At 38.9% G+C, this 23,534-nt stretch overlaps 1 protein-coding gene across 2 annotated transcripts in view; it reads right to left on the bottom strand.

The window, feature by feature from the left end:
* DIP2C (disco interacting protein 2 homolog C) overlaps window positions 1-23,534 on the bottom strand; it is a 348,741-nt gene that overhangs the window by 15,469 nt on the left and 309,738 nt on the right. For both annotated transcript variants that reach the window (XM_083378215.1, XM_083378214.1), the window contains exons 22-32: window positions 21,226-21,340; window positions 18,127-18,328; window positions 16,907-17,016; window positions 15,800-15,880; window positions 14,540-14,663; window positions 12,042-12,163; window positions 11,323-11,434; window positions 11,126-11,235; window positions 10,269-10,399; window positions 5,933-6,101; window positions 4,970-5,140 (exon numbers count right to left, since the gene is read on the bottom strand). In XM_083378215.1, the coding sequence (XP_083234341.1) occupies window positions 4,970-5,140; window positions 5,933-6,101; window positions 10,269-10,399; window positions 11,126-11,235; window positions 11,323-11,434; window positions 12,042-12,163; window positions 14,540-14,663; window positions 15,800-15,880; window positions 16,907-17,016; window positions 18,127-18,328; window positions 21,226-21,340 (1,447 nt within the window). The remainder of the gene's footprint in view (window positions 1-4,969; window positions 5,141-5,932; window positions 6,102-10,268; window positions 10,400-11,125; window positions 11,236-11,322; window positions 11,435-12,041; window positions 12,164-14,539; window positions 14,664-15,799; window positions 15,881-16,906; window positions 17,017-18,126; window positions 18,329-21,225; window positions 21,341-23,534) is intronic.

Raw genomic sequence — 23,534 nt, 5'->3', positions numbered from 1 at the left:
TCTATCTAGTCTGTCCATTGCTAGGTGGATATTTTAGGGAACAGGTAAATTCCCTACCTGCTCGCCCAGTTTCCCCAGCCTGTGTGGCTACAGAGAAGGAATAGGGGGAGATGGGGAGAAGGAGAGACAGTAACAAATGGGGAAAAATAATAATGAAGACAATAATTGAAAAAGAAATGGAAGTTGAGAGGAAAATAAATAGAATCATGCACAGAGTGGAATAAAATAAAAAGAAAAAACCATGTCCAATATAAGGATTTTATAAACTATAAATTTTATTATTTAAAGGTCTAGAAATGAAAATAAAACACATGGATAAATAAGATGGACGTGTTACTTTAACAGAGCAAACAGGGGAGGCAGAAGTATATAGACTTTCCAATGTTTAACAAACAAGTGTTCAGCAATTTAACCGACATTATAGATACCATTGTTTGAGGACAGTGTGAAACTCTACTTTTCAGGTGAAGCGTGCCATACTATACCTTCACATTTTGATAATTGCCATACCTTTTTCAAAAGATTAAAATGAAATGGGACACTCCTTTGTTAAGCCTGAAAAGCACATCTGTGTCTACAGGAAGGAACAAGTCATCCATCTTGAGAGGAATGTTCAGCTCTTACTTTTCAATGGATAAGTCTATCATGACCACCTGCCTTCCATCACCCACAAGTTTGCCTCTATGAATGAAACTGAGCCAGGAAGTTCTCTATTTCCATGAACTGAAGTGTAAATCTGCTAAGAAATTTTAGTTATAAATGTTGCTTCCCAAGAGCAAAAATGATACACCCATATCCTCTGCTTCACTGTAGAGTACTAGAGCATGAAATCAGCCCCATACGGAGTCTGAGACTACTTTTATTGAGACTGACTATTGTAACAGAATCCTGCAAACCTGACTGTGCTATATACCCTCTTTTTCCCCCTCATACGTCAGCAAATTAGGGAGGCATCTACCTGAGCCACTTTTAAACGTTCTCTTATTTTGGACTTTTGGGGGACAACAGAACCTGACAAGATCATCTCTCCACAATAAATTTTCCCTTTTTGCCTGTTGCAGTTATGATATCCAAATCAATATATGTACAGCAGAAGCCTACAATGTTTATTCAAGAATGGACTATATACAGAGAGCCTTACAACAATTTAGTCGCCATTCGAAGTTACAGATGCAAGTGACTTAGGACAATTTTTCACATGGCTGTTGCAGCATCCCCAGGGTCATGTGATCAAAATTCAGAGTCAAATTTATGACAAATACAGTGTCTCAGGGTCATGTGATCACCTTTTCTGACCTTTTGACAAGTAAAGTCAAGGGGAAGCCAGATTCACTTAACAATCATGTTACTAACTTAACAACTATGATGATTCACTTAACAACTGGGGCAAGGAAGGTTGTAAAAAGGGGCAAAACAACAAATGTCTCACTTAGCAACAAAGGTTTTGGGCTCAACTGAGGTCGTAAGTGGACGGCTGGCTATCTATAGATACGATTGAAAACAGTTGCAAGAAAAAGTATGTGAACCCTTTGGGATTATGTGGAGTTTTGCATGAATTGGCCATAAAATGCGCTCTAAACGTCATGTAAGTCACAACAATAGAAAAACACAGTCTGCTTAAAATAATACTACACAAACATTAGCTGTTGTCATGTTTTAATTGAACATAAGATGGAAACATTCACAGTGCAGGGTGGAAAAAGTATGTGAACCTTTGGACTTAATAACTGGTTGACCCTCCATTGGCAGCAATAACCTCAACCAAACGTTTCCTGTAGTTGCAGATCAGACCTGCACAACGATCTGGAGTAATTTTGGACCACTCCTCTGCACAAAACTGTTTCAGTGTAGCAATATTCTTGGGATGTCTGGTGTGAATCGCTCTCTTAAGGTCATGCCACAGCATTTCAATCAGGTTGAGGTCAGGACTCTGACTGGGCAACTCCAGAAGGCGTATTCTGTTCTGTTGAAGCCATTGTTTTGTTGAATTACTTGTATGCTTTGGGTCATTGTCCTGTTGCGTCACCCATCCTCTATGGAGCTTCAGTTGGTGGACAGATGGTCGTACGTTTTCCTGCAAAATGTCCTGATAAACTCTGGAATTCATTTTCCCATCAGTGACAACAATCCGTCCAGGCCCTGAGGCAGCAAAGCAGCCCCAAACCATGATGCTCCCTCCGACATGTTTTAAAGTGGGGATGAGGTTTTGATGTTGGTGTGCTGTGCCTTTTGTTCTCCACACATAGTGTTGTGTGTTTTTCCCAAACAACTCAATTTTGGTTTCATCTGTCCACAGTATATTTTGCCAGTAGTGCTGTGGAACATCCAGGTGCTCTTTTGCAAACTTCAAACGTGCTGCAATATTTTTTTTGGACAGCAATGGCTTCCTCCCTGGTGTCCTCCCATGTACTCCATTCTTGTTTAATGTTTTCCTTATTGTAGATGTGTCAACAAAAATGTTAGCATGTGCCAGAGATTTCTGTAGGTCTTTAGCTGACACTCTAGGATTCTTCTTTACCTCATTAAGCATTATGCGCTGTGCTCTTGCAGTCATTTTTACAGGACGACCACACCTAGGGAGAGTAGCAACAGTGCTAAACTTTCTCCATTTGTAGACAGTCTGTCTTACTGTGGACACATGAACATCAAGGCTCTTGGAGATACTTTTGTACCCTTTCCAGCTTCATGCAAGTCAACAATTCTTGATCGTAGGTCTTCTGAGAGCTCTTTTCTGTGAGGCATGGTTCACATCAGACAGTGCTTCTTGAGACCAGTAAACCCAAAACAGGTGTGTGTTTTTAAAGGGCAGGACAGCTGTCAGCAACACATCCAATATCATCACACTGATTGGAGTCAAGGTTGGCTCACTCCTGGCTCCAATTGGCTCTTGGATAAGTCATTAGGCTAGGAGTTCACATACTTTTTCCACCCTGCACTGTGAATGTTTACATGTTATGTTCAATTAAAACATGACAACAGCTAATGTTTGTGTAGTATTATTTTAAGCAGACTGTGTTTTTCTATTGTTGTGACTTACATGACGTTTAGAGCGCATTTTATGGCCAATTCATGCAAAACTCCATGTGATCCCAAAGGGTTCACATACTTTTTCTTGCAACTGTAATTGTCAAAGAAGGAAAATACATGAACTCCCACTAGGCAAAGTTTTGCATCCAACAAAGATCTTTTTGCAGGAAGTTCCTGGATCTAAGTATCATGAAACACAGTAGAATGCAGGAAAGATATAGCTGATCTAGTAGGAGCTATTAAGATCAGGAAATAAACTTCTAAGACTTAAGATCTGATCCTTGTGGAAAAGATGCACGTAGAAGACATCAAGTTGTCTGTTGTTCTAGAATTTAAGTCAACAGAAGTCAAGTGTTCTTCACATAAGCTGAGTTACAAATCCCAGAACCTTCGAGTACCAAAGCAAAGCATGTCTACAAATAGCAACATCCTCAGAATTTTGCATGGATAAATTACTTAATGCTTCTCGATCACAAGTAAATTCTATCTGAACTATTAAAATAAATATCAAGTTGGCAATGAAGCAAGTTTAAAATGAAGTTTTTAGAAGGCAAGAATCTACAGACTTTTGTGAAAGGCACACCCTGTACAAATACACACCACATTGTATATCATTAAAACTTTTCTTAGATTACATATTTTACTGAGGACTGAAATGTGATGGATTGGATCCGAATAATCAGCTGTATTTTGATTTTACTGAAACTAATAAGGCAAATCAATCTTACTGAATTCATTGATTTCAATGAGAAATAAGTTTATTTTACTTCATTTGAATCCAAGTCAGTAAATATATGCAAGGATTTAATGTTTTTAAAATCAAAATTGAAAGTGATTGGTAGGCAGGAAAACTTTGCATGCATAGCCATTAAATTCTGCATATAAGACAGTAATCTAATTGTGAGCAGCTGATGTAAACAAATTTATTTAGGAAATGTGTACATTTGTCTGTTTTTAAAGCTGGGCTCAAAGCAACTTCTGGAGGCTTACTTTCCTGAAATTTGAAATAAATCGAAATTGGGAAAATCTCCTCAATTATTTCAACTACTTCAAACATTAGTTCCACGTGGAACTAATGAAATTTTTCAGAGTAAGCATACTTTAGAATCTTCTGAAGGTAGAATGGCTAATGTATGCATTTGGAATACATATCAGTCTGGAACAATCAGTGTAATCTAGGACATTGTTCATCACCAATGTTCATTACCTGTTGAGTAGTCCATGATCAATACTCCTCAAAGAGGAGTACCACTGAGACATCCTCAACTCCTACCAGGGACTCTCTCCACTTAGTGAAGCAGTCATGTGACACCACATTGCTTAATGACCAAGATGCCAGTTGTGGTTATAAGGCAAGGACTTATGATATTAATGCTAATATTCTTACTAAATTCTGTTATTGTTTTCTCCAGAACAATATAAACTTCCAGTAGGATTGGACTTCAAAGACCATAATGGCTAGGAACTCTGGGACAGACAGGCAGATATCAGTTTGGGACAAATAGATATTGACATTTAATCCATTTCTAACACTAGCCACAATAAATGAGTAACACTACAGTGGTTTTAAAGCACTAGAAATATTCAAGTCCTTACTCTACTCGCAAGGGGGAAAAAAGATTTTGATATACTGAGCATAAAGATTTGGGTTGAGTTTTACAACTTACAAATTAAGGAACTTTCATACAGGTATTTACTACAGTATGTTGCTTTCACACTAAGGGCAGAATAAATGTTATAAATGTAACATAAAAAGAATTATGGGAAAAACTAATTAACAAAACCAGAAAAGGTGTATGCTTGCAGAATGAAAAAGGAACGTCTATTTATACTTGCAACAATTAAGAAAGTAACTAACCATCTTAAATGAAACCTGGTTGCTTTCCCTTAAGAAAGGACTGTTTTTACAATTTTTGCCAACAGGAGAGAGAGAGAGCCTTACCTGCAAACATATTGCCAAGTTAACTCTGCAGCCAAAGGATGTGCTGACAGCCCTGGGATGGAGGCCCAGATCTTTAAAAAGCTTTGAAAAAGATTGTGTCAGAGCTATTCGGGGCCGTTCTTCTGCCACAACCACACATGTCCGCACCCTTGACAGGTCCAGCCCTCTTGCCTGGAAACAAGGCACAAACTCAGGTCATCCCAAGAGTAGTGTTGATATTTAGCAGATGATATAGCAAAAACATCAGAAGCAGAAATGAACTTTGGGTTACAAAAAAAATGTATTTTGGAATAAGTGGGAATATCATTGTAACAAACATCATAGGTGTTTTTGCCAATGTGAACTCAAGTTTCTCAACCTTGGCACTTTTAAGGTAGGTAGACTTCAACTCCCAGAATTCCCCTGGCTGCAGAATTCCATGTATTGAAACTGAGACATCATAGAGCATGCTGCTAGGGATTCTGGGAGTTCCATTCCATATATCTTAAAAGTTGTTAAGGTTTCAGCTACCTATAATTCTGCATTAGGGATAGTAGAGAGTGTTTATTATTTTCAGTTTCTACAAGCCACACAAATTAAATTCTTAAACTGTGAGCCTGTTTTGAATGGATACAGGATGGGGCTATAATTATAATGCAACATTAGCCATTTTGAATCCCATTTGCTAGAAAAATGGGAGGAAAGGCACAGATTGGCTTAAAAACCTTCTCATATGCAACAAAATCTAAAGAAGAGTCCAGTGGAAAACTGAAAGTGTGTGTGCTCACATACTAAGCTATGATTTAAGTTTGACTAAATTCACACAAAGTGGAAAGTAGAATTCTACTTGCCCAGCTGAAGGGATTGTCCTTGATTCATAAAGACAATTGTTTATCAACAATATAAACAAAGATATCAAATGGGGAGAAGCAGCCCAGGCAACATCGACTATAGGGAAAAAGAAAAGGAACTAGGATTCCTCACCTTCAAAGATTCTGTTTGTGAACCAAGACCCTTGGTGCAAAGCTCCATAACTGAGTAGGAACAAAAGGTATCTCTTACTTTGTACTGGCTCACAGCCAGAAGCCATAGAGCAGGTGTAGTTTCCAATTCTGAGGGAGGAATTAAAATAGACTGGTGTCCTGAATAAACGCTGTAAAGATACAAGATTGGTTAATCCCATGACGAGAAATCTGTCTTGAGACCAGAAGATGCCAAATTGAAAAGAAAATTATTTTTCAAAATTCTGGAAGGAGACAGTTCTCCTTGGGAGCTTTTAGCTCAGAGATAGACAATCTGAAGCCCTCCAGATGTTGCTCAACTGGATTCCAATTGCTCCATCAAGAATAGCCAATGGTCAGGGATATTGAGTACCAAAGAAGTGCAGCAACTACCAGAGGGCTACAGTTTCCCCGTAGCTCATAAATCTTAGAAATCAAAACAGCAGCAACAAATATATATTCCAGAGGAAAAAGTCAAATAAAATGAGCTAGCTTTAAATCAGTTTATGTGAAGAGAGACCCTGAAGTCCAAACTTTATTTTGCTTATGCTAGTTAGTTTTTCAATAGTAGCATGAAGATGGCAAGTTCTCTGTGATGAATTACTACTGCTGTCAAGAATACTCCCTTGAGGAAATAGTCTTTAGCAAGTTACAAGATTCTTCTTCTCTGTGCTTCTGGAATTTGGAAGAAAACATGGATTGACTGAGCAAGTGGTTCAACTGACCAGATTGCTCACCTTGTGAAATGATTAACAGATTAACAGGGATGCTAAGGATGGTAAGGAAAGTCCTTTGCAATCCCGTATTTGATTGCTGAGAAATGGCTTGGATATCTCTTGTCACTTCCTTTTTCTGGAAAGTCATCATATGCAATTCTGTAATTTCTAGATAGTTTGTAATTTAATTATTAATTGCATCTGATTCTGGTTGGCTTTTCAAGTTCTAATAAGATAATGCTGCCACCTAGATGGGATATTTCCATATATCCTCTTTATACAGGATGTTTTTATTTTTTATTTTAATCCCATTTATATCCCACCCTTCTCCGAAGACTCAGGGCGGCTTACAATTTAAACACAAACCAATGTGCTTAGCAATAGCCTTCATTCTATGTATATGCCTGCTTATTAGGGCTTTCGCCCCACCCCAGCGGCATTATTACAAAGTCAGCTTATTGCCCCCAACAATCTGGGTCCTCATTTTACCTACCTTGGAAGGATGGAAGGCTGAGTCAACCTTGAGCCTGGTGGGATGCGAACCTGCACTAATTGCAGGCAGCTGGTGTTACTTAAGGAGGCATTAGCCCACTGCTCCACCAAGGCCACTGAAAGACTATCTTGGTCGTTGTAGAAATTCAATTAAAGGCATTCCCCAACAAACAAACTACCTAGATCCTGTTTGAAACATACCACTTTAGAGGGAATTTCTGATCTTGTTTTATTACTTTATTATTTTGTTTCCATGAATTACTATTTTTTAATTTGTTCTACATCTTTCCTTGTGGTGATATTTGCAGAAATGCAGTGTATAAAAATAGAAATCCATCTTTTAAATCATCTCATGTTACAAACTCATGCTTTCACTAGAATTTAAACATGAATGCTATAATAATCATTTTGCATATATGATTGAAACTAGTCTGACTAGGGGTAAGCTACCTTAAACACTGTTTGTTGCACATGCAACAATGGCTGGATTCACACATTCCACCAAAACAAAATTGAACAATGCTAGATTCAGTACGAGGTATGAACTAATTTTCTGTCAAGGCAAGTTTATGTATAACTTGATCTAAATGAATCTGGTTTATTAAGAAAAAGTTCAGGTAGAACTTAGGTATAGTACTCGGCAGGGAAGCCCACAGATTCGGTATTTTCAATACTGAGCAGAAGCATCATTTTAGAAATTCTTCCCAGATCAAAGTAAAAATGTTTGTCCGAGACCCTAGATCTTCTGCATGAAAAGGTTTTCAACCCTTTTATGCCTGTAGTTAGTTTTGCAAAATTATTTATCCAGAAGAAAATTATTTTTTTTTAGTTTAAAGACTATCCGGGCAGATCATAAATACACACATAAACGTAGATTTCAGGAAGTTATAATAGCTCAGGCTCCACATAATAGAAAGAAAACTTGGACAAATTAAAAAAAAAGATGTTAGGTGTTCCAGACTTCAGAATCAATACCAAACTGAATAGCTGCTAGAATAAACCTATTTAGAAATGCTAAAAAAAAAAAACAATCTTCCCAAACCCAAAAACATGGCAGGGGGGAAAAAATGACAACACAATGAAGTCCAGCACTAAGCATTTGGCACAAACAGCTAAAAGATTTAGAAAGACTGATGTCCATGAACTCACGTTGGCCTGACACTTGTTGTTCTGCCCAGAATGCATCAATCTTTGACAAAGATCTCCAGGAAATCCTGCTGGAGTGGGTGGCCAATTGATAGGAATCTGGAGAATTTTTTATAGAGGTCTATTGCTCTGCTTTGCAAGGTTTCTTTTCATTATTATTTTATACCCTTCGGGACATAAAATAAAAACAAAAACAAAACTTTGCAAAACCATGCAATACAGCCATGACTTACCAATGGGCTGGCTTCCATGCTCCAAGGGGATTTCCTTAGCAGTTTGGAAGTCTCAGAATGTTGCATTCTGGGACATCACAATGGAGCAGGCCAGCACAACTTCATAGCATCTATAACAGGGATAAACAGATGGTTTTATTTTATTATTATATTATATAGAGATATATATTTGGCTGCTTGTGCTCAGATTGCAAACCCTGGGTATCTAGGGTTCAATCCCTTCTTACACTCCTGGAGTAGTGATTGATGACAATGATACCAAACTGGAATAAAAACAGTGTTGCCCCAATCTGGTACCCCTTTTTAAAAACACAATTTAAATTTTATTTCAAGGGTGTTTACATGATCAAGAGGTTTATCAGAAGTTTAAAAGAGCTGCAATGCTTGAAATTGGACTGTATCAACTTCATATTTGTTCTAATGTCTATGCAACAAAACTGAGGATTCAGTTCTAAAATGTATGCTAAGATACAGGTTGTCCTCAACTTACGACCACAATTGAGCCTCAAATTTATGTTGCCTACCGAGACATTTGTTAAGTGAATTTTGCCCTGTTTTATGACCTTTCTTGCTACAATTGTTAAGTGAATTATTGCAGTTGTTAAGTTAGTAACCTGGTTGTAAACTGAATCTGACTTCCCCATTGACTTTGCTTATCATAAAGATGCAAAAGATAAGCACCCTGGGCACAGGAAACTGTCGTAAATATGAACCAGTTGCCAAGCATCCAAATTTTGATCACATGACCATGGGAATGTTACAATGATTGTAAGGGTGAAAAATGGTCATAAGTCATTTTTTCAGTGTCGTCATAACTTTGAATGATCACTAAGCAAAAGGTTGTAAATCAAGGACTATCTGTACAAAGTGCCTTTAAGAGACAGACATGGTTTACATATCCCTACTTCTATATTTTAAAAGTTGGAAGTGTAGTTTTTGAAATAAGATTTTTAGCATCTTAACAGAAATGGTATTTGAACTCTTTTTCAGGAAACACTTTTGGAACAATACCTATAAACAAATTTGGCAGGAAGCAAAAAGGACATTTTGTGTTAAGCTTCAAATTGCTTAAAATATTTAGGAAAGCAGGGTGGGGGAGCTGAACTTAAATCCTGAACACTAAGAGAAAATGGGTTTAAGGTCCTGGTTTTCTTTCCTCTAAGTTGACATGATTACCTTATTAGCCTCCCCCTCTTTATATCCTTTTGCTAACAACGAATTACACGTTTTATTTGCCAATTTGGTATATGCCACACTCATGTAATGTCCCTGTAGCCAAAGTAGCATTTTCCACAGAGAGAGATTAGCCAGTTTGGAGAAATGTCAAGAACTGTGCTAAAAAAAAAGGATGGATGTGATATTCCCTTAAAAGCACTCCAGTGGGAGTTAGTGGCAACATGGAATAGTATGAAAAAAATGAATGGCTGTCCTAAACTCTGAAGAGGACTGTTCCATACAGTAGTATTTTTTTATAACTAGCTCAAATGCCCATTTGTTCAACTATAGTAAGACACTGTGACTCCATCTTTTGCCTTTAGAACTGATAGGTTGGTCTTCAAATTTAAATCTAGCAACCTTAATCCACTCTCTTTGCTTTGATATATCAATTGATCATTTTCTTGGGATATGATACATTTAATCCCTGCCCTCCATACACATACAGACAGAGACCAGCAGTAATATCCTGCCACTTCAAAAAAGATACTTGACAGTTCCCATCAGGAAAACCTACCTACAGAGGCACCAAAGGACAAACCCCAATCCACAGTAGGGATCCAAACAAATTGCAACTTCTCTAGAAGGATAGAGTTCACACTGCAGCTTAATAGAACGACAAAAGGCACTAGTGGCTGCATGAGACATCTGGAAAAAGAAAAGAGGGCAGTGATCAAAATGATGAACTATGCCATTCTGTAGGGTTGCTTCTGAAGCATTGCCAGATCTTAAGTTAGTAACAGAATAAAAATAATCATCTCCCATCTCTTCTCTCCATACCCTCATTTCCATCTCCTAGAAATAAACCCTCACTGAATCTTTTCTACACTATTAAAATTAATATGTTTTCAAAGAAGAACAATCAGCCCACGTGGCAAACGAGAAACAAACAGAGAGTGACTCATTGTGGTTTTGATTTCTAGGTTATGATCCAGAACTGCTGGAAATTATGTGGAACCCTGAAGAGTTGGGTAAAAATAGAAAGTACTACAGATGGCAGACATGGGTCAGTAAAAAACCAAATGCTTGACAGACAAAATGTAAAACTCTCCCACTAGTGTCATTTAAAGCATGTTTTCCCATGTGAAAAAACTCAAAACTCTTGCTGTCTTGGCTTTATCCTAGTGTCACAAAAGTAGGTACTGAACCTCCTGTGCAAATTACAGAAAAATGGACCAAGTTCTTCCCCACCCCCTTAAAAATAAAATAATAAATTATGGAAGCAGCAGTTCAGTAAAAATGAGCAATATTTTTTCTTGTTCTTCCTCCACACGTGTCTTATTCATATGTAGATCCTGACTTAATAATAATAATAAAGTTGGAAGGGACCTTGGACGTGATCTAGTCAACTTATCCACTGTGAGCAGTTCTTACCTTCACCCCTGCTAACATCCCAGTTGTAGATACACTGAAATCGAGATAAGCTAGCATGTCAGGATTAGAAGGTTTGAAGATCTGAGGAGGCCGTTTCTTTGGCAAATCATCTATGAAGAAAAAGAGAGACAAGATTCTTGAGATACTGTGAAAGATGCAAAAGTTCACAACAGAACAAAGAGGAATAAACAACATACCTGTGTCTAATATAGGTGGCCATGTTCTGACATCGACTGCTGCTGCCGCTTCTCGAGACCGTAATAATTTACATATTAATTGTGTTGTCATTAAACAAGCAGAGCGACTCACCTGGGAATTTCAGAAAAGAAAGAGAAAGAAGAGATTTAAATCTCTACACGTTTTGTTTGTTCAATCGTATCCCAATTTTGGAGACTGTCTAGACTCTAGACAGGTTCTTGCAGTTATCTTGGCAAAGTTTTTAGAAGTGATTTGCCATTGCCTCCTTCCTATGGCTGTGGCTGGATCAAAATCCTGCAGCTGGCTTTGTGTTTAAGGCGGGACTAGAACTCACCGTTTCCCAGTTTCTACTCAGATGCTTCAACCACTATATCTCACTGGCTGTTTGCTTCACATTACAAGACAATATATTTCATTTTTTATAAAGTATATCTTCAGTTTAAAAAAAAATCTCACTACTCCAAATGTTTTCAAGTTAGGACAATACAGGTTCCTCCTGCCCCTGCCAAAAAACCCATGATGATTGTAGATATAACAAGTATATCCCCCAACCCTTAAAACAATTCCTCTCTGGGCTCAAAAGTTTTAATTCGTAACACTTGTTTCATCTTGCACCACATCTATTTCTTGTGGCCTCTGGAGGCTAAAAATGCAACTCCAGGCTGAAAAAGGCAATCTATGCATGTTCTAAGTTAATTATTATTAATGGCCCACTGACCTCCACAATCATCTTCACCGTGGGTAAGGTTGTTGCAATGTTTTGTGGATGGGGAGGCCGAACTGTTATTGGCACACAGCCAGCATATAAACATCCATAAAATGCAGCAATCAGATCTATGCCTGGAGGGGACAAAAACAGGTATGATTATTAGTGTGAAAGAAAGCAAAATGAGAGTGAGTTCTAAAAAAAATTCACCTTCCCTAAAACTACTGTTGTTCAGATGTGTTGGGAATATAACCACTAGAAATCCTACACTGAAATGGAGCTTCAGTCTTATACCTATTTTATCTAGGAGTAAGGATCACCAAACGCACTGAGGCTGACATTTGAAAAAACAGGCATAAGATTGTGTTGTTAAAGGGAAAGGGAAAGAGAAAGAGAAAGAGAAAGACATGTACAGTTTACTTCTGTTGAACAGATTTCTCATAAAATTGTGAATTTTATTTAGCTGGTGGAGGTAGAATTTGCTTCTCCAGCTTACTCACTGAATAAACCTGTACATGAAATTCTATTTTACTCACGCTTATTAGATAAAGGGATTCTTTCATCATTGTTCCGTAGCAATTCTATTCTAGAAGTTGGAGTATTTAGCAACTACATATTCAAGGCTGAGGTTCTAGGCCACGGGTCGGCAACCCGCGGCTCTGGAGCCGCATGCGGCTCTTTGAGCCGTCTCCTGCAGCTCCCAGTCACCCGGTGGGCGCGCACCTCTTCGAACGGGCAGTGGTGCGCGCGCACCTCTGCCCGAACGGGCAGTGGCGCCGCTCGTTGGGAAAGCTGCCGTGGCCCGTTTGCACAGCTGCCGCGTTCGTCCATGTTTGGCGAGCGCGGCAGGTCTCCCAACAAGTGGCGGCGGTTTGGAGAGTGCGCACGCACCTCTCCAAACTGCCGCCGTCCCGTTCAGAGGTCTGCCGCGCTCGTCAAACATGAACGAACGCGGCAAGTCTCCAAACGGGACGGCGGTGGTTTGGAGAGATGCACGTGCACTCTCCAAACCGCCGACGTCCCGTTTGCACAGCTGCCGCGTTTGTCCATGTTTGACGAGTGCGGCAGGTCTCCGAACGGAGACCAAATGGAGAGTGGCGCCACCTCTCTAAACGGGCGGAGGTGCGCACGCAGCTCTCCAAACCTTTGGAGAGGTGCGTGCGCACCTCCGCCCAACCTTTGGAGGGCTGCGTGTGCACCTCCGCCCGTTTAGAGAGGTGCGCGCGCACCTCTCCAAACCGTTGGAGAGCTGCGCACGCACCTCCGCCTGAACGGACAATGGCGCCGTGTTTGGAAAGCTGCCAGATCCCCCGCAACCTCCAGGTGAAAATCCTCCATTTTCCCTCTCACAGCCCTCCCTTAAAAATTCCGTTCCCACCGAGGCCCCGGGCTTTTAAAAGCCACCGGGGCCCGGCTGCTGTAGGCGAGGACCAGCTTCCTGGCTCGCTCCCTCTCTTTTCCGCAGGCATTATTTGCTTGAAAGTGTTTAAGTTTATTGCTCAAATGATGTTTCAAATTAGCGCTTCGGACCGGGTCCCTCTATTTTTGAGGGAGGGGAGAGGGAGGATAAACTTATTGTAAAAAAAAAATAGAGGGAAAAGACTCCGCTGGAAGCAATTCCTGCTTTACAAAAGCCACTAGTGCCGAGAACTTCGTTCGGGCGGAGGTGCGTGCGCACCTCTCCAAAGGGGAGACCCGTCGCCTTGTTTTTTGCGCATGCGCAAAATGTTTTTTGTGCATGTGCATATGTGGACACACGCGCGTGCACTTTTTGCGGCTCCCACTTTTTTGTTTGTGTGATGGAACCGGTTCTGAGTGGCTCTTTTCCTTTTTCCGGTTGCCGACCCCTGTTCTAGGCCAATGTTTCTCAACTTTGGCAAAGATGCATGGACTTCAAATCCCAAAATTTCCCAGCCAGCATGGGGGAAGCATTGCTCAGAATGGAGAATTCTGAGAATTAAAGTCCATGTGCGCTAAGTTGCCAAGGTTGAGAAATACTGCTCTAGATGCACACTGAAACACTTTTGGTTAAAACCAATAAGGACAAGAGGAAATAATCATGTTAAGATACCCCCAAATTCCATTGAAAGCTATAAGAAGCACTGGTCTAACAGCCCATACACTGAAAAAAAAACAGTGATGAAAAAATTCTGGAGAATAATCCTACAAATTCACTGTATGTAGCAACCAGTAAGATGTTCACTTGAAGCAAAAATATTTGTAGTCTTACAACCAACCAACCAACCAACCAACCAACATTATCTATGCATCAGTCACAGATTTTATATATAGAACAAAAACATTGTTTGAGAATTGCAACTAAAGTCAGAAGTTGGAAGTCAGAAATCAATGCTTTTTCTTTTTTCCCTTGTATCTTATATTTTCTTTCCCCCTTTTTTTCTCCTTCTCCTAATTTCCCATTTCTATTTCTCTTTGTATTTTATAGGTAGATAAAACAATAAAAGCCATATATACAAGTACTGCAACTAAAGTATGCTTGCACGATTTACCTGGTGGGTAGACTAAAGCAACATGATCACCATCTTGCAAATGACCCCTTTCCATCAACATTACTGCTATCTTTTCAGCTCGTTTATGTAGCTGGACACAGGTGAGAGAGTTTGCTATTGTCCCCTTCATTAAGAAAAAGAAATGTAGAGAGAGAGAGAAGAAAAATTTAAATATGAAGCTTTTTATTCACTAACCGAGTTATTGACCTTAACCTCTGAACCAAATTAGTGATAGAAATGCAACACATTCATTTCATTTTAAGCTGGGGAAAAAAACAAAGAAAGCAAAATCTATATCTTGATTAGGCCAGTTAAAAGGCAGACTTAAAAGCATTTCCCCTGATTAACTACAAAATGAACTATGATTTTTTTAGATTATTGTCACTGCTCAAGAATTATTTCAAAGTAACTCAAAATGAAATTTAGAAAGGATATAATGTCAGGAGCTGAGTGTTAGCTATTAGTAATCACTGTTTTCAAATGGTGAAGTGGTTTGAAGCAAGCCTTAACAAAACCCGAACAGCTTGATATTTTTCAAAAGTAAGAAATTATCGATGTCATAGAGAGAAATTGTATCAGATTGCCTCCCAAGCTATACCATTTATGGATACGGTTTCTACAAGTTCATATTCTAGACTATTATTTGTTAGTTTAATTCAATTTGATGCCACCTACTCCAGAGCAATTCTAGGCAGTTCATGAGACCCAAAGCACAATAAAAACAACATAATAAAAACAGGCATGGCACAAAAACCAGAACAGAACAAAATGGCAAATCCAGCAATAACTAAAGCATCCTATAACATCTAGTGGTTTGTGGGACATTCCAGCAACCCTATAGCAATAGTGTTTTATAGCACTCTCTGAGCGGTTACACTGTTTTGCTTATAGCCCCCAACACTCTGGGTCCTCATTTTACCAACCTCGGAAGGATGGAAGGCTGAGTCAACCTTGAGCCCTTCAGGATCGAACTCCAGGCTGTGGGCAGAGTCAGCTGCAATACTGCATTCTAACCACAGCACCACCAGGGCTTGTACCTATCCGAAAACCTAGGAGAACAACCAGGTCTTTATGGTTCTCTGAAAGGATTGGTTCATTGTAGGATATTACTTTTTTATTTCAAAGTTAGGTTTTATATTTAATAGTTCTGAGTTGCAAGTTGATTTATGATTATTTAATCTGCATGCTGCCCAATTCCCAGTGGCTCTGGGTGTTTTATAAATTTACAAATAAGAAACAAAGCCAAAAGGGTATCCTTACCCTACAGTTTAGTAGTGTATAAAGTACATGGTCAGGAGTTGTCTGTGCCCTCCACTGTAAGACTTCTGAGAGGAATAAGAACTGGTGGGGGAAACAAGATATGCATTAAGAAAAGGAGAAAAGTAAGAAACACAATTGCTTCTTTAAACATCTTTTAGGTCTAGAAAAAGCTTTCTCTTCTCTGAACTGCAAACTCCTACCAGTTTGACAGATTCATAGATCTTATTACTACGAAGAAAAGAAATTTAAGGATGTTGAGAGTAAAAATCTGAAAATACAAATTAAAAATCAGTAACATACAATAAACTTAACTTTTTTTTCAATTAATCAACACAGAATTCAATTAATTCATTCTTCTTCTAAACAAGACTGAAATTAACAGCCACTTAGTAGAACTGTATGTATGCACTGATGTGATCAGGAACAACATCCATTTAAAGGTAAAGATAAAGGTTTCCCTTATCCAGTCATGTCCGACTCTAGTCATGTGCTCATCTCCATTTCTTAGCCAAGGGAGCCAGTGTTGTCCGAAGACATTTCCATGGTCATGTGGCCAGCATGAATATATACTGAGGAGCATGGAAGACTATTACCTTCCCACCAAACTGGTACCTATTAATCTACTGATATCTACATGCTTTCGAACTGCTAGGTTTGCAGGAGCTGGGGCAAGTAACAAGAGTTCCCCCTGTTGCATGGTTTTTGGGTCTCGAATCTAGGCAGTTAGCTTTCCAGCTGACAAACTCAGCATCTTTAAACCACTGAGCCATTGCACCCCTAATATCCATTTTCTATTAAATATTTATAACTGTCAGTTTTAAAAGACAACTATACATAATGTGTACTAAGTAGAAACATGTATACATATTCATCCAGAATTATATAAGACAAAAATAGCATATTTGCATCAGATCTGTAACTGTGATTTGACATAGGTTATATATATGGTTTTGATGTTATATATTAGCAATAGAAAATACATCCCTTGATATAAATGTTTGGTCTGAATACTCTCATATTCTCAGTACTGAATGGAAGTAAAATTGAGGTAAGTATGCTCTTCTCTGCTTGTTATCCACTATACCTATGGAAGGTTTAGGGCTTTACCTTTCTAGCTTGATCATTATCTTCTATTTGTCCCAAATCTCTGCCGCTTGCCTGTGCAATCCTTTTTCCAGAGACCAGATTCCCCACCATCACAGAGGCAGGACCAATTTCTACAGTACATCAGGAAGATGGTGAAAGAAGAATTAAGAACTTCCTTTCCAGTGCAAAATTCATATTACTGTGCTTCCTCATCTAGAGTGAAACTATCTCAAACGAAATCCTAATGCTATACCTGCCATTTTGGCTGCAAGTAATAGGAGCTGCTCCCAGCAAAATGAAATTACTGGATTGCTTTTGCTGTCAAATTCCTGCAGCTCAGATCTTGAAGCTCTGATTTCCTAAAACTGCTTTAAAAAAAAACTCACGAGAGGAAATGAGACAGTACATTACAGGGATGTGTGTACCAGATTACATTTGGTAATCTCATCTACATTTGAGGAGTAAGGGAGATTAGCTGAACCCAGACAATTTGAGATAACCAATAAAATAGGCTTTTGCAGATTTCCTCAGTAGAACAGTGTCAAAAGAATTCTCATCCCCATCCTAAGCTGTTTTGCAACTCAAAAAAAAAACACTATAGCAGATTCATAGGAAAGGACCAACAGCCAGAATTGCTAAGAGTATTTTTCTTTGTAATAGAGCACATAATCTTCTCTATGACAGTGGTGCAACTTATAGGAACCATACTGAAAGATCTCTAGTTGTTTTTCAGGTACAATTTAGAATACTGATGTTATTACAGTTTAGGTCTTACTATCTGAGGAATTGCTTCTCTATTTACCAATCTGTGTGGATTTTAAAATCTGCAGGAGAGGCTCTTCTGAAGTTTTCCGTACTCTGGGCTTCCTTCTGCATCACACCCAAACTACAGAATCCTGGTTTTTCAGATTGCAATAATGCCCTGCCTTTAAGAATGTCTTACTTTTGCCATACATTTCTTGGTAAAATTATTTGATTCTGTTTTAATTTCTATCTATTTGTTGTAAGCTGCCTGAGGGTCCTTCTCAAACAGAAGGATGGTATATAATTAAATGAATAACACAAATACATTCCAATCACTGAGTCAAAAACTAACCAAGACACAGAACATCCAATCAAACCGGTCTTGAATTAGGAGAAAAACTAGCTACTCTTATTTTTATGAAATTTATATATGGGACGTCTCACTATCAAGTGACTTATCAGGGTATTTCAACCCAAGACGCAAACATTAGACGTACCTGGTTGTTTCTGTCTTGGTTTAGGCAGGTTTGTTACACAGGTGTGTGGACACATCAGTACATTACAGGGATGCAATGCTCCTTCAAGGAAGAGCTGTTTTGTTTCTGATAAGTGGATTCCACCCAGAGGAGTCTTTGGGAGTGTGTTTGCTGGTACCAAGGCTAGGCAGTAAACTCCTACTTGATGAATACTGTCTATAGCCTAGAAATATATATATAAAAAGAAGGAAATTACTATAAGGGTGAGAAAAGGATTGAATTGGTCTGCTCACAAGCATGCAGATATCTGATGAGCCCTAAAGCTACAGAAAAGAATCTTGAACTCCCTACTAGATATGGGCTATGTTTGCACAATTATGTATCTACAATTTACTTAGCCATAATTTGTGATTGCTTCAACTTCACACAACAGAAAAACTAATCCCCCAGGCTGTGTTCACATGCCCAATGTTTCTACAAGTTAGAAGGCTAAGTTGTAGTTAAGTATAGTATGTGAACTATAATATCACCTAATTGAAATGTAAAGGTAGAAATAGAAAGTTAAATCAGTAAAAGTGACTTTAAATCATCAAGAAGTTATATAATTCTTGACCGACTTAGGTTTGTTTTCACAAAAAGAAAATGCATTAAAACTAAAAACCAGACAAGAGCCAGTTTGCCTTAGCAGTTAGGACACCAGGCTAGAAAGCAAGACATCATGAATTCAACTCCCACCTTAGTCATGAAAGCTGGCTGGATGACTTTGGGCCAATCATTCTCTCTCAGCCCAACCCACCTCACAGGGTTGTTGTTGTGGAGAAAATAGAAGAAGGAAGGTGTGTTGGATATGTTTGCTGCTTTGAGTTTTGTAAAATGATAGACAGGATACAAATTTAAAACCCCATATTTTCCTTGTTTGCTATGTAGATTTGCTGTACATTACAAATCAAGACTAATTTTATCTATGACTATAAGGATTCAAAAGAAGAAAGCATTAGAAATTGTTCATAAATCTTATTTTGGGTGTCTAAGGAAGCAAAAGAAAGAACAACATTATGTTCCTTTCTTACCCAGAGCTATTTGATTTTAATATATGCTAAATTCACACTGGTGAAACTGTATCCTGGTTAAGATTATTATCAATCAGAGGTCTCAAAAATATTGGTCCTCACTGGTACCCTAGAAAAATAGGCTACATAAAACAGGAGTGGACAATTTGCAGCCTTCACAAGGCTTTTCACAATGAAAAATTCTCTGTATAAAAGGCTAGTTTTTGTATCACTACCAAAAGCTGTTCATTTCTCCTCTCTCTCCTCTCTTGCTGGACCAGCAAGAAGAAATAATGGAGGAAGGAAAGTATGAAGGCTGTTATCCACTGTGGTTCTTTATGCTTTGGCTTCACCCACGAGGTTTCTCTCAACACAGCACAACTGAGAAAACACGACCATTGAGAGAAAACAGAGATTCTTTTTTCCCCTCTCTAAAACATTGCCAGAACAAGAGGAGGGGCCAGAGATTGCTTCACACTAACAGTTATTTAAAGAAATATAAACTGGACAGTGAAAAAGTCAGGCACTTCACCCCAAAGCTGATGAAGCGCATCAGGTTCTAACCCTTGAGGGCCATTAAGAAGGGAACGCAAAATGCTGAACTGTATTCCCCTAGTCCCATCTACTCAAATTGCTAATGGGGATGAAAGGGACTGGGGTTTATGAACAAAAGGGAATAAATCATGCACAAAAATAAATATTATAAAAGGTAAGGTAAAGGCAAAGGTTTTCCCTGTCCACTCATGTATGACTCTAGGGGGTAATCCTCATCTCCATTTCCTAGGTGAATGAGCCAGTAGACATGTGGCCAGCATAGCTATATACCAAAGATGCACAGAACACTATTACTTTCCCACCAAAGTGGTACCTATTAATCTATTTGCATTTGCATACCTTCAAACTGCTATGTTGGCAGGAGGTGGAGCAAGTAATGGGAGCTCATCCCATCAGGCAATACTTGGGTCTCAAACCAAGCCTGTCATTTTTTTCCAGCTGACAAGCTCATTATCTTTAACTGCTGTGCCAGGGAAAGGGAATTGTTCTCATTTCTTTCCTGCTTAACAAAATTTGCCTTTTCTCCTCTCCTGATGTTCTTGCTTGAACTGCCTTTCAGAATATGGTTAAATCTTTTACATCCCTATTTGCATCCTTCTTTGAGCAGCCTTGGTAGAATCTTGTATTATTATTATTACATGCCAATGTAGCATGTAGCCAAAATATTGTAAACTGTCTCATTCTTTCCTGGTTTCCGCATCTTTAGGTTTCTCCTGATGATGTTAACTTGCAAGATCCTCACACTGATACCTTCGCAGACAGTGCAATCTACAAAGGAATTTGGAGTGCTGAGTTGTTCCACTGTACTGTATTTATAAGACCTTGCTTGAATGCTCTAATTTTTTTTGTTCCTTGTGTTTCCTCTGGCATTTAAATGAATGTAAAAGAAAATATTCCTCCAAAGAGGAAGAGATAAATTATGGACAATGGAAACTCATGTACAACTATAGATGTCTTGCCTTTGTTCTGCAGAACAATGAACATCCAGCAACCTCTTCTTCATAAATGGATATCATCCTTTCAATCACAAGCAGAGCTCAAGAGAGCCCAACACACTAACTATAAAGCTGCAGACTGGGAAGAATGGAATACTCATAAGGCAATGCCATTACAGAATCAATAAACAGCCAATAAGTAAGAACTTGGGGATGAGTTGTCTGTTATATAGTTCCTTCCCTTTATTATAAAATCTGTTTTCCCCACTGTTCTTCTTAATAAGGTTTGTATACCAACATTGCTATAGCTGTTATCAAAGACACAGCAATCATCTGTTAAGCAAGCATAGGAAAGGGGAAAAAAGTGGATTTTCATAGTTTAATTCAAAATTAGAAGAAAGATTCCACAAGAGATTAACCAAGATCATCTGCACAGGAATATGAATTCCTCTTTCACCTAGATATGTTTTGCTTCTGTTGGGAAATGCAATGAATGCTTATGTTTTTATGTAACAGGAAGCTACCTTGGCACATCGTGTCTTTCCATTTGATCCTGTTGATTATAGGTTTAGCAACTGTACCTGCAGGACTCTGCTCATCCACTGAAAGCTGTCTTCTTCTGTAGAATCCGGCCTCTGCTCAGCCACAATTACTATTCGTTCGTCATGAAGGACACTCACTGAAAACACTGCTATCCTGTGGGATGTGCAAACCAAGACATTTGTAATTGGATAAAAAGACTAAGAGCAGAGCAACTCCCTTTTCATGATTTTGTATGACTCAGTTCTCATTAGTTATGCAACAGAGACGATTAGAGCCCAAGTTCTTTATTTCCTCTAGAAGACATCTGCACTGAACACCTACAGAAGTTTAAAATAGAGCACTTAACTAGAACAGCTATTATAAAAGCAAGCTCATGTTGGCTCTCCATAGAGTAATGCACCATCATTGCAAACAATACTTTACTTTATGTATGTTCAGAACAACATTTACTAACAGAGGCAAAGAAAACAAGCATAACAAAGTCATTCCTGCCCCATGTTTTTATTTAGAGAAATGGAAATATGCGAAGTTGTTTCCATTTGTAGCATTCCTGCTAAGAGTTTCCTAAAGAGGTTTGCCGGATATCCATTTTGATGACAGATTAAAGTCTCTTTCCCAGATGTTTATATTTGTTCTATTTCCAATTGATTTTCATCTGTTTTCCCCCCTCTAAATAGTTTACAATGGGTTGTTTCATTTACATTGTCTTTAAGCAGCCCTGAATGTTACTTTAGACAACTTATATGGCTGTCCATGCTGCAACTTTAGCCACACTGGGAAGCAAACAATGTTAAAAATACAAACAATAAGCAGAAAATGCAATAATAGCTGCTGAGGGCAACAGTCACAAAAACAATGCACCCATCTTATGGGCCTTAGGCATTAACTGTAACTTACTGCTAGGGTGCCATATTGTGAGAGGACAGGCTGCCTAGCAAATGGCCCACACCTGTGTGCTGTTATCCTGCCTCTTTAAGCCTTCTCCCAGCCAGCACAGCGGCACTGGCTATAAAAGCTGTGCTGAGAGAGAGCTGGTCTTATTGTTGTTTGCCTGTGGGAGAGGTGGATGGAATTTCATGGGGGGGGGGGGAGAAGTAACGCAGCCTGAAGTAGCCTAAAGAAGCTAGAAAGAGATAACATTTTCCAGTAGTAGAACTTACAAGTAATAGTTGAAGGCAAGTAATGCAAAATGTAATAGCAGTGGGGAAGAATGTGAGAAGTGGTGGGCAGTGAATGCTTATGTGTGTCTTACCTAGAGACTTATGTTATTGTGTTAGCCCTTCTGTATTTTGGAGCCCTCTGGCTATAATTCATGACAACGTGGTGGCAAAGGTGGGGTATTCAATAAGGGGAAAACCATACAAGTGGAGGAAGCTTCAACTTCAGGAGTTCATTAAACATTTTATGGAAAGAAAACAAGCTTTGACTTGAAAGGGAGTTGCAAAGGGGGAGAAGTTGGGCTATGTCAGAGCTCAGACGCCGCAGGAGTTAAACAGCTTCTGCCTGCAGAAATCAGACTTCTTACAAGTGCCTACAAGAAACAAACATGGAAAAGGGAAAGATACCCCTTTACAAGAGATTACTACTTTGGTAGAGAGGTCAGTGAAAATTAAAACAAAAAGCAGACTAGCCAGAAACGGGTCTACTTGAGCTAATATCAGAGATGTTAGAGCAACAGCAAGAGGAAAGGCTTTAATTAAAAGAGGAACGGTTTTGGAAGAAACCAGGAAGGAAAGAATGGGAAAAGAGTGAAAGAAAGGCAAGAAAAGAAGAGCTTTAGGGGGATGATAGAACTGCCATCCAGATTTATTAGACACCACTAACCACTGTATCATCATGGCTCCTTTATGAAAGGCTGACCAAAGCCAGAGGAGAAACCACTTGGGATAGATGCTCCCAAGTGGGAAATTCACTTACAATTCAAAGGAAAGACGAGAGATAAAGAAGAAAAGGGATCTTTTGCAAAAAGGCAATCAGCTGTGTTGCTGTTGGCCTGCCACTTTAACCTATTACACTTTAAAGAACCCATTGCTTCTGGGTTCAAGTGAGTAGCTGGTGACACTACTGTTGACCAGGTGACACCCAGTTGGGGGCTCCTTTCATGTTCCTGGCTGGAGCGAAGGAAAGGAGCTCGCCCTGCAATCACTGGCTTGCTAACCTCCATCCTAACCATGTAAGCCGCTGTGCTCCTTTAAAGAACCCATGAAAAACATATTTCAAAAAATATAATCTGAAATGCATACAATTTATTTTCGCTATGATAAATAACAAACTTAAAAATCAGTACAATGGCTTACTCTACCTTGGATATATTTTTCCCCCTGAACATGACATTAAATAAAGGCCT

Source organism: Vipera ursinii (assembly GCF_947247035.1).
Source record: "Vipera ursinii genome assembly, chromosome: Z".
NCBI lineage: Eukaryota > Metazoa > Chordata > Lepidosauria > Squamata > Viperidae > Vipera > Vipera ursinii.
Note: the sequence above shows the minus strand (reverse complement) of the source record. Positions and strands in the feature narration are given on the sequence as shown.